At 45.1% G+C, this 11,457-nt stretch overlaps 1 protein-coding gene across 3 annotated transcripts; it reads left to right on the forward strand.

The window, feature by feature from the left end:
• The first annotated feature begins 3,208 nt into the window (after positions 1 to 3,208).
• On the forward strand, positions 3,209 to 7,406 carry LOC119367545. 3 transcript variants are annotated; one of them, XM_037633028.1, is made up of 7 exons: positions 3,209 to 3,593; positions 3,681 to 3,783; positions 4,653 to 4,732; positions 5,041 to 5,123; positions 5,661 to 5,740; positions 6,815 to 6,866; positions 7,129 to 7,406. In XM_037633028.1, the coding sequence occupies exons 1-6, from the start codon at positions 3,573 to 3,575 to the stop codon at positions 6,859 to 6,861; spliced, it is 414 nt and encodes a 137-aa protein (XP_037488925.1). In that variant the 5' UTR covers positions 3,209 to 3,572; the 3' UTR covers positions 6,862 to 6,866; positions 7,129 to 7,406. The 3 variants fall into 3 exon arrangements, with proteins under 3 accessions (XP_037488925.1, XP_037488924.1, XP_037488923.1); XM_037633027.1 differs by lacking the exon at positions 7,129 to 7,406 and adding an exon at positions 6,986 to 7,034; XM_037633026.1 differs by lacking the exon at positions 7,129 to 7,406 and having other exon boundaries at positions 6,815 to 7,039.
• Positions 7,407 to 11,457: the final 4,051 nt, after the last annotated feature.

The following is an 11,457-nucleotide window of genomic DNA, read 5'->3' on the forward strand; positions in this document are numbered from 1 at the left end:
TTTGAGGTGGAGCACACGAGTCCACATATTCACCAACCAATACACCACTATGGAACCGCTCTCGTCTTCCTACGAGAACGCCATCCATAGCACTCACGCTTATCTTGCGTATTTTAGAGTATCCACTTTCACTTGTCTATGAACTGATATAGGCAACCCAGAAGTCCTTTTCCGCGGACACGGCTATTCGAATAGATGATGTTAACCCTGCAGGGGTGTACTTCTTCATACATGTTTCCACCACTTAGCGTCTGCACACGACATGTGCTTGGCAGACTTCAAGCGAAAGCCGACGTGGGTGTAGACCACGACCTACCTAAACACTCAAGTCTCTAGTCCAGGTTTATCGCCTATTCGGATTCCATCCATGAAGAGATCCGGCCGGAGTTTCGCTCACAGCCCCAAACGATGCGAACAGGGTTCCCGAGACACCAAACGGGCGCCCGGTACACCGTGCCACGTGCCTACCGCATCACAGCCCACCCCTCCGGTCAGCGCTGCCCATGGCCTCCAGCATACTACAAACACCAGGAACTACTTGCAACTCCTGGACAGAGGACAAGGGTGATTAAGAAGTCGAGCGGGGTCATATTTCAGGGCCCAATGCATGGTAGTAGCTGAATCATGGATCACAAACACAGAACTCAGTTCCTAAGGACGGCTGCAATGAGACAACCCACCATGTACTCCTACATGGCCCCTCACCGCTACCTTTACCAAATCGTGTTCACACACTTAGCTCACACACAGTAGGACATGTTCACACACCTCTGATTCATCCCCGATGAATCAGACCTGACTCAACTCTAAGCAGTAGCAGGCATGACAAACAAGTATGAATGAGTAGGCACATCAGGGCTCAAACAACTCCTACTCATGCTAGTGGGTTTCATCTATTTACTGTGGCAATGACAGGTCATGCAGAGGATAAAGGGGTTCAGCTACCGCAGCAAATAATAGTTGAATCGACGTTGTCCTAATGCAATAAAAAAAGCAGGAGCGAGAGAGTGGGTTTGTATCGGAATGAACAAGGGGGTTTTGCTTGCCTGGCACTTCCGAAGATAATATAGCTCTTCATCAGTGTCATCGATCTCATCGTCGAAACCACGTCTATCGAGAGGGAACAACCACCGACAAACAAGAAGAACACAATCAATGCAATGCAACAATATGATGCATGATAATGACATGGCAATATGCTGGTGTTTTGAGCTAATGCAACTAGCAACAGATTAAATCAAGTTGGTTTGAATACAAGATTCAAATTCAAACTCCATATGTGATTATTCAAATACCATTTAATTGATTTGTGCTAAACAGCAGCTATAAGTTGTTCTAACATGCATGAAAATGGTACACATGGATTCCTTGAATTTTTCTGATAATTTTTCATATATAAATTATTTAATTTGGAGTTACGGTTGAATTTCTATGATTTCTAGAAGTTTATACAATTTTCTGGAATTTCCTGAATTTATTTTAAATCCAGAAAATTGTTAATTGCGTCAGCATGACGTCGGGGTGACGTCAGCAGAGTCAACACGCCAGGTCCAGGTCAAACCTGACCAGTGGGGCCCACTGGTCAGTGACTTAGGTGACTAACAGAGTTAATTAACTCTAACTAATCAAATTAATAGCCACGGGGCCCACTGTCAGTGTCAGCAGGGGTAATTAGTTTAACTAATTCAATTAGTACTAACCTAATTAACTAACAGGGCTGGGCCCCACCTGTCATTGAGTCAGGGGCGTCCAACTGGGGTCAAACCCGCCGGACTTGGTCCACGGCTCGTCGCCGGTGAAGCCCGAGACGGCGGAGGGGGTCGGAATTCCTCCTCCGGCGACCAAATGGCCGGCGGAGGGCATCTACGTGGCGCTGAAGATCCCGCACGTCGAGTGGTGCAGTCAGTTATGCCGGGGGCGATCTATATCGACGGCGGCGAGCTCAAAGGCGGCGGCCGGAGTTCGGGGAATCTCGGGGTGGCGTTACAGAGCACGGGAGAAGGCGTTGTGGGTGTCTACGGGTTCATGCGATCGTGCTGAGCACGATGGTGGGCTCGGGAACGAGCTGCGGTGGCTGTGGCCACGGCCACACCATGGCCGGCGGCGAGAAGCTCTCGGCCGCGGTGGGAGATGGGGCTAGGGGGCGAGAACGGAGGGGGCGAGCACAGGAGAAACAGCGGAGGCTCACAGCGGATCCATTCGAGGCGGAGACGAGGCCGGGGACGGTCCGGAGCCGGCGAATCGGCGCGCGGCATCCGGCGGCCGTGCGTGAAGAAGACGGCTCGATGACGGCGATGCAGGGCGTCCGAGGTCGCTTGACTCGGCGGAGAGGATGAGGGCGAGGTAGCCGAGCTACTGGGCACGCCGAGAGGTCGAGGGGGAGGCTCTGGGTGCGGCAACGGCGAGCGGCAGCGATGAGCTCCGCTCGGGCTGCGCGAGAGAGAGAGCCAGGGGAAGGGAGGGAGAGCAGCGAGTGAGGGAGAGGGGACAGGGTCTTCGGGCGTCTCCGTGGCGCTGGTAGAAGGCCCGGGGCTCCCAGGAGGAAGCAGGAGGTGGCCGAGGGCTCTCGGGCGCGCGCCACGCCTCGCCTCTGTCCTTCTGGCGGGGGAGGAAGACGACAGGGGGGAACCGGCGGTGGGCTGGGCCGTGCTGGGCCGGTTGGTGGCGCCAGGTAAGTGGCTGGAGGAGCTGGGCCAGGTAGGTTTCTCTTCTTTTTTTATATTTTTGTTCTGTTTTCTTTTATTTAATCTTTTGCCACTGTTTTGAATTTAAAATAATCCAAACAATGCCAAAAACTCCTCTGAATATTTTTATTTTGCTAGATGGACTTTTCCAAAAGCTCATAAAATATTTCAGGGGTATTTGAAATTATATTCTAATTATATGAATATAATTCAAATTCAAATAGCTAATGATTTAAATTCAAAGTCCCAAAAATAAATCCTTTTAAAATGTTCATTATTTTGGTTGGGACCAGAACCCTTTCCAAAAATTATCAAACATTTAAGAAGAGCATTTTGGAACAATGAATGAGATTTTAGGGTTTTTGCCCTTCTTTTATTTAGGGTTTTGAGGCTTCCAAATTTCCCCAGTTCAAGTTTCAGAAATTTAAACATGATGCAAACACTAGGCAGCCCCAGAAGCTAGGGATGTGACAGTTGTTTCGTTCCATCTTCAGTTTGATTATTGTTTTTTTTGGTGAGAAAATTTCTGATCTATTCATCAACTGTCAAGGCAGTACAATTCCTATTTTTATTTTTTAAACAGGGTTCCTAGATCAAATTGTCTGGGCTGGGACAAGAAAAGGAACATGATCTTGACTGAGCGCGGGCCGCGGAGATGGTGAGGATGCCGAGCTGTCTGCGACATGGTCGTTGCTCCTCCGGACTTGGTAGGAGGAGTGAGGAGGTCGATCCATCCTCGGCTTCGTCGTCGTCGTGCATCTGTCAAGAGATGCTCGCGCGCCGGGAGACGAATCCACATCTGCTCCTGCTCGACTGCTTCCAAATCGAGTGACGCATGCTTCTGCTTGCTATGGAGGCCGCTGCTCTGATCCGCTCCAACTGCCAGCGATGTTCCTCCTCAAGGTCAAGGTTGGTACCCATATTTGCTTCAGTTTGCTCTTCCCCCTCTCACTTACCTTCCCTCTCATGCATGCGCTTGGTTTCTTCCTCACGCAGGCAGGCTGGGTGGGCTCCTCGTCGGCGTCGGCTTTCCCTGCCTGCCACTGCTTTCTGATGGAGCGGACCTTTGGATGCTCCTGTGCCTCTGGTGGTGGGCTAGGTAACTCTCTTTCTTTAATGTGCTCGTGGTCATCTTTATGCACTTCAAGCAGGGGGCAAGCAGCTAGACTGAATACGAATCTCCTTGCAGTGTTTTACTAAAAGAAAAATCATAACAACATTACAAATAGTAAGTTGTTTCTCACTGACAAAACATCAGTTTAATTTGATGGTTCGACACCGATTTGCACTACTTGAGAAATTATTAGGATTTACAAACTAAACTGGACATTATAAACAGCAAGCAAAAAAACATGTCATAGAACCACCCCTTGTTGTTCCATGTAGAAAACTGAAACTATAACCATGTACTCCCTCTGTACAGAAATATAAGAGTGTTTAGATCACTACTTGCCCAAGCAACACCAACATAGATATGGGGGAGGAAGAGGAGACCTGGATGGCACGTTCCGTCTCCCATAAGTGACTGCGACGGGAGGATCATGTCTCCGACATCCTCCTGCAAGCCTGCAACTGCTGCCTGCCCTAGCAACGTAATAAGGCGAGCCTCCCGCCCCACAACTTATGGGAGCAAGAACTAGAGATAAAATATGATAACAAATGTTTACCAATATAATTATGATGTTGCCTGGGCAGTGAAGGTACTGGTGCCCGTGCGACGCATCATTGTTGTAATGGAAAATAGCATAATTTAGACGCCTAATTTGTAGTTGTGCAAGTTTTATCCTTTTTGAGGTGGAGCAACTTTGTGGTCTGCTAATTTAGAGAGACTGGTTGGCCTTCAATTATTTGTGTCGTTGCTTGATCCTACTAGCTCAGTGTGCATTGGTTGTTTAATTGTTTCCTGTTTATACCCCCTACACGCACTAACCATTTTATCTAGCACTAATGGTATTTATTTTATCACAGGCTGGAACTGCTCTGTTGGATCCTTACCTTTCTTTTGCAGTGACACTGAATGGTTTGGCTGGTCCACAACACAGTCTCAGGTAATCTTGATTTTACATGGTGAATGTTCTCTGTTGCATCATGATCAACCTGTGATTGCCAAATGGATCTCCTTAAACAAATTCTTCCTAATAAATTGCAAAAGTCCTAATGGAGAAAAATTATGTCCGTGCCCTTCTAAAATGATGTATGTACTTATTGGCTTTGCGAGTTCCTCGCAGATTGTGCTTTTCATTCTTATGTAGCAATGCATCACTTCTCTAGGTGAAAAAATGATAGAAACAAATGCTCGGTTTAAATCTGTTAGATCCTTGATTCATTGCTAAGGCGTGCAATTTATTTTGGATAGGGATGGATGGTCAAGTTGTATATGGCTTCCACCATGTACGAGATGAAAAACCATATCTTGCTCAAGGACCAGTTGCAAATAAGGTGCCGAAAGAAATTCTTTAATGGTGTAATATGTAGCGGCTTAATGCTTTAATGTATGTCATTGTTAAGTGATATCTTTATGGAAGCCCATAGTAATTTACTGAAATGTATTGGTGAGGAGCTTAGCATTCAGAATGTGCTGGTTAGCAACATCTTCATTAGTTAAGTTGTCTTCTATCAGTAGGATATAAGTATGGTAGACTCATAGATCACGTGATGTTGCACACATATGAAAGAACTCATGCACCCAAGTTGTCCCATATTATTATTATGTGGATCCAGCTGTATACTTGATAGATAAGCTGGATGTGCAAGTTTTCTAGAATATGTAACTTCTGAATAACAAGAAACTGGTTTCAAACGCTCCTTTTCATTTGCTGTATCATAGTTATCGGGTACCTAAGAATTCTATGTCGTGGAAGGTAATGTCAAAATATGTTTTTTTGTGATGAGCGCAATTAAGAGTGTCAACACAATATTAAAACTAGATTAAACATTAGCTCTGACCAGATGGCAATATATTTTGTCATATTACAGGGCAGTTAAAGAGTGGATGCCCAACTGCTCTGATGTAGGCCGCTCCGAATCAATTATCCGATATATGGCGTCTCTTGAAGGTAACTAAGAAACCGGCGACCCAGTTTTTGTTGTGCCTGCATTATTTGCTATGCCAGAATACTTTCCATTACCCAGTTCTACTTTGGTATTTCCTTCTTCATCGGCTTATTAGATTTCAACCTTACATGTTCATCTTGGAAAAGATCTTACATCATAATTTGGTGTCTCCGTTCAGTGCTAATCAATAAAAAAATTGTTGTTTCTTGTAATGATGAACATTTTATAGTTGTAGCATAATTAGATGATGATATTGTTAAAGGTTAACTGATTTATGAACACACTTCCATTATTATTCTACATATTGCCATTTCTTTTACTGTATACACGCTTTCAAAAGTTGGCTAGGTAATTGGTTCACACGTAGTGTGCAGTGACATACCTCATGCAAATATAATCCACGATATTGTCTATTTCTATTGTGTGCTCACATGACCACCGGAATATTTCACTAATTTATATGCTTAGGCAGGTTCACTGGATGATATGCATCATGGATCGTAGGTACTATTTGGTTTAGTTTAATACAATCTGCTGATATTAAGGTATAATAACTGAAAACTTCCAGAGGTTAATGGGAAGGCAGAACTGATAAGCATAAGCATAAGCAGCTAGAAATGTTTTGTCTGCTTGTGAACAGATAAAGCCAAAAAAGAATGTGCGTTATGAGTATAAAAATAGCACGCCATATGAGTATAAGTAAGAATACTAATGAGCTTTCTCTCATGCTTATGAACTGATCCATCTACTTATATAGAATGATGAGATGTGATCATGCACGTGCACTATCCAATTTCTTACTACTAATTAGATAAGTTCAGCTATAACGGAGTTGGTATCATGCCCTTTTACATTGTGTACATTGTTTGGTGTTCAAGATAAAATCATGCTGTTTTTTTTATCATTTGAATGTGAATGACATGATGCGTGTTTCTGTGCTCGTTGGTCCTCTTTTGTCCTGACCATTATGAATTTATAGCATTTCATATATACATAATTAATTTTTCCCATTTAGATATCATATGATTTTCCTTCTACCAACACTACTATTTATGGTCTTCATGCCTCTCTGTTAGGATTCTCAGTGGTCTCATGCCTCTCTGTCAGGATTCTCCCAATTTGAAAGAGGTACATAAACGTTACTTTCTTTGTCAGGGTTTGTCTACATTTATCTTTAAGGCTACAACCTGGAGTCTCATGGGGGTGTGAAGATGATACCTAAGTAATCTAGGGCATTGCTTTGTTAGGGGTTCACTTATGTACAAGAATGGCATGTTCTTTCTTGTGTAATATATCGTGGTTTTTTTTCTGCTCAACACCATCTAGACTATGTATCATTGTAACCTACTTTATGGTTTGGACCTGAGCGCTGGAGCATGGTGCTGGACAGGGAACGAGTCCCTAAGACCGCTCTTTGGAATTCCAATATAGATGAAGATAGAACTGAAATTTGAGGGCCAACAAATATGTTGTATCGTGGATGTCCCCCTTTACATCATTGTTTTATGAAATGCACTAACGCTCCTGGAAGGTTGTTCTGAGTATATTTGTATATTTTTTACAACAAGTATGATTTGGTGTGAAGTTATCCAATGTCGTGTGATGAACCTTGATGTTTAGTATTGAATCATTAGTAAGTGTTTAGTAACCTGCTTTTTTAGATGTTACCTTTGTAGCGGAGTTGTTTTTGGCATAACTTTAATCTATATTGGGCAGTTGCCTTGCTTATGCATGGATGTGCTGCAAACTTTGTTTTAGATTAGGACATTGCTCTCTCATGTTCGCCCTCTTGGTACTGAACTGGATGGAAGTGGTTACCTTTCATGGTCTCATGAATGTACTGAACAATCTCACGACGATGTTGAACTTGATGATGTCTTCTATTAGAAATGAATGTTTCTTCTTCTTCTTTTTCCTCTTCTTCTTCGTTATTTTATTGTCCTATTTCAATATGTACGCTAAACCAGGATTTCTACTAACTCGAGAATTACTTGCTTCACCATATCGTTAGGACCGGCACCCTCGCGCCAAGGCGCGTTGCCGATCTAGTGTCAGATGAAGCCGACTACCAAAACACTGTTGTAACCTAGCTCCGCTAACCTAGCTCCGCCCGAAGCCGCCTGCGTTGCCTCACAAGAAGCCGGGTAAACATCCACATCACTGGATGGGCACTTATCGATCGCGATGTCGTGCACGTCTAGCCTGTCAGAAGCACAACCAGGGCCAAGGACTCCAAGACGGCGTCCTAAAGAGGGAATACAACCACTAAAAGGGGCAAAAATCTCTAAGTGTGCAAACGAGCTCGAAACTGGATGAAACTTGGCATGGTGTCTTCATAGGACCTGTGTAGGGTGTGGTAAAAGTTTAAGAGTGTTACGACAAACAACTTCACACATTTCGAGTATAATTCAAACACTCTCCAGCGAAGTGTCAATGTTTCAAAGGGAAACCTTCACATGCCACATACAAATTCAACTTCAAACTTTTTACATGATCAATACACACCATTATAAGCCACATACTCAATTTAGCTAATTTTTTAGTTGGTTTGCTATTTCTGAAGCATCAACTAATTTTTCGGCCACTAACAAGGGCAAAATACTTTGAGTGTGCAAACGAGGTTGAAACTGAATGAAACTTGACATGGTGTCTTCATAGTGTTGGGAAACGTAGCATGCAATTTAAAAAAAATCCTACGCTCACGCAAGATCTATCTAGGAGATGCATAGCAACTAGAGAGGAGAGTGTGTCCACGTACCCTCATAGACCGAAAGCGGAAGCGTTAACTTAACGCGGTTGATGTAGTTGAACGTCTTCTCGAATCAACCGATCAAGTATCGAACGTACGACACCTCCGAGTTCTGCACACATTCAGCTCGATGACGTCCCTCGAACTCTTGATCCAGTAGAAGCATGAAGGAGTCGATGAGTTCCGTCATCACGACAGCGTGATGATGATGTTGGTTATGTGATCCGCGTAGGGCTTCGCCTAAGCACTACAACAATATGATCGAAGGAGTAAACGATGGAGGAGGGAACCGCACATGGCTAAGCAATTGATGTACCTTTGGGGTGCTCCCTGCCCCCGTATATAAAGGAGGAGGGGGAGGCCGACCGGCCATAGGGGGCGCGCCAAGTGGGGGGAGTCCCACTAGGACTCCCCCAGTCCTAGTCGGCTTCCCTCCTTCCTTCCAACGGACAGGGGGAACGGGGAAAGAGGGGGAGAGGGAGAAGGAAAGGGGGGCCGCGCCCCCACCCCTTGTCCAATTCGGATTGGCTTGGGGGCGCCACCTCTCGTGGCCTGCCTCCTCCTCTCCCTATGGCCATGAGGCCCATTAACTTTCCCGGGGTTCCGGTAACCTCCCGGTACTCCGAAAAATCCCCGAACCTCTTCGGAACCATTCCGGTGTCTGTATATAACCTTCCAATATAACAACCTTTACCTCTCGGCCATTTCGAGACTCCTCGTCATGTCCATGATCTCATCCGGAACTCCGAACAACCTTCGGTCAACAAAACACATAACTCATATAATACAGATCGTCATCGAGCGTTAAGCGTGCGGACCCTACGGGTTCGAGAACTCTGTAGACATGACCGAGACACCTCTCCGGTCAATAGCCAATAGCGGAACCTGGATGCTCATATTGGTTCCCACATATTCTACAAAGATCTTTATCAGTCGAACCGCAATGTCAACATATGTTATTCCCTTCGTCATCGGTATGTTACTTGCCCGAGATTCGATCGTCGGTGTCTTCATATCTAGTTCAATCTTATTACCGGCAAGTCTCTTTATGTTGGGGAACAGAGTAATTTCAAAAAAATTCCTACGCACACGCAAGATCATGGTGATGCATAGCAACGAGAGGGGAGAGTGTGTCCACGTACCCTCGTAGACCGAAAGCGGAAGTGTTAGCACAACACGGTTGATGTAGTCGTACGTCTTCACGATCCGACAGATCAAGTACCAAACACACAGCACCTCCGAGTTCAGCACATGTTCAGCTCGATGACGTCCCTCGAACTCCGATCCAGCCGAGCTTTGAGAGAGAGTTACGTCAGCACGATGGTGTGGTGACGATGATGATGTTCTACCGATGCAGGGCTTTGCCTAAGCACCGCTACAATATTATCGAGGTGGATTATGGTGGAGGGGGGCCCCGCACACGGCTAAGAGATCCACGGGATCAATTGTTGTGTCTCCAAGTGGTGCCTCCCTCCCCGTATATAAAGGAGTGGAGCAGGGGAAGGGGGTCGGTTACCCTAGGCGCACTCCATGAGGAGTCCTACTCCCACCGGGAGTAGGACTCCCCCTTCCAAGTGGAGTAGGAGAGGAGAGGGAAGTAGAGAGAGGGGGAAAGGAAAGGGGGGCGCCGCCCCCCTCCTTGTCCAATTTGGACTGGGAGGGGGAAGGGGGCACGCGGCTGCCCTTGGCCGCCCCTCATCTTCTCCACTAGGGCCCAATAGGCCCATTAGTCTCCCCGGGGGGTTCCGGTAACCTCCCGGTACTCCGGTATATGCCCGATACTCCCCGAAACACTTCCGGTGTCCGAACATAGTCATCCAATATATCGATCTTTATGTCTCGGCCATTTTGAGACTCCTCGTCATGTCCGTGATCATATCCAGGACATCGAACTACCTTCGGTACATCAAAACATATAAACTCATAATATAACCGTCATCTAACTTTAAGCGTGCGGACCCTACGGGTTCGAGAACTATGTAGACATGACCGATACACGTCTCCGGTCAATAACCAATAGCAGAACCTGGATGCACATATTGGCTCCTACATATTCTATGAAGATCTTTATTGGTCAAACCGCATAACAACATACGTTGTTCCCTTTGTCATCGATATGTTACTTGCCCGAGATTCGATCGTCGGTATCTCAATACCTAGTTCAATCTCGTTACCGGCAAGTCTCTTTACTCGTTATGTAATGCATCATCCCGCAACTAACTCATTAGCTACATTGCTTGCAAGGCTTAAAGTGATGTACATTACCGAGAGGGCCCAGAGATACCTCTCCGACAATCGGAGTGACAAATCCTAATCTCTAAATATGCCAACTCAACATGTACCTTCGGAGACACTTGTAGAGCTCGTTTATAATCATCTAGTTACGTTGTGACGTTTGGTAGCACACAAAGTGTTCCTCCGGTAAATGGGAGTTGCATAATCTCATAGTTGTAGGAACATGTATAAGTCATGAAGAAAGCAATAGCAACATACTAAACGATCAAGTGCTAAGCTAACGGAATGGGTCAAGTCAATCACATCATTCTCCTAATGATATGATCCCGTTAATCAAATGACAACTCATGTCTATGGTTTAGGAAACACAACCATCTTTGATCAACGAGCTAGTCAAGTAGAGGCATACTAGTGACACTATGTTTGTCTATGTATTCACACATGTATTATGTTTCCTGTTAATACAATTCTAGCATGAATAATAAACACTTATCATGATATAAGGAAATAAATAATAACTTTATTATTGCCTCTAGGGCATATTTCCTTCAGTCTCGCACTTGCACTAGAGTCAATAATCTAGAATACACAATAATGATTCTAACACCCATGGAGCCTTGGTGCTGATCATATTTTGCTCATGGAAGAGGCTTAGTCAATGGGTCTGCAACATTCAGATCCGTATGTATCTTGCAAATCTCTATGTCTCCCACCTGGACTTGGTCGTGGATGGAA

This window comes from Triticum dicoccoides, chromosome 2B (genome assembly GCF_002162155.2).
Source record: "Triticum dicoccoides isolate Atlit2015 ecotype Zavitan chromosome 2B, WEW_v2.0, whole genome shotgun sequence".
NCBI classification, from domain to species: Eukaryota; Viridiplantae; Streptophyta; class Magnoliopsida; order Poales; family Poaceae; genus Triticum; species Triticum dicoccoides.

Excerpts from the sequence above, each read along its gene's own strand:
- LOC119367545 (XM_037633028.1), top strand. The coding sequence starts at position 3,573 with ATGTTCCTCCTCAAGGTCAAG. Across the intron at positions 5,124-5,660 it reads AAGGACCAGTTGCAAATAAG|GGCAGTTAAAGAGTGGATGC; the intron begins GTGCCGAAAGAA and ends GTCATATTACAG. Across the intron at positions 5,741-6,814 it reads ATATATGGCGTCTCTTGAAG|GATTCTCAGTGGTCTCATGC; the intron begins GTAACTAAGAAA and ends CCTCTCTGTTAG.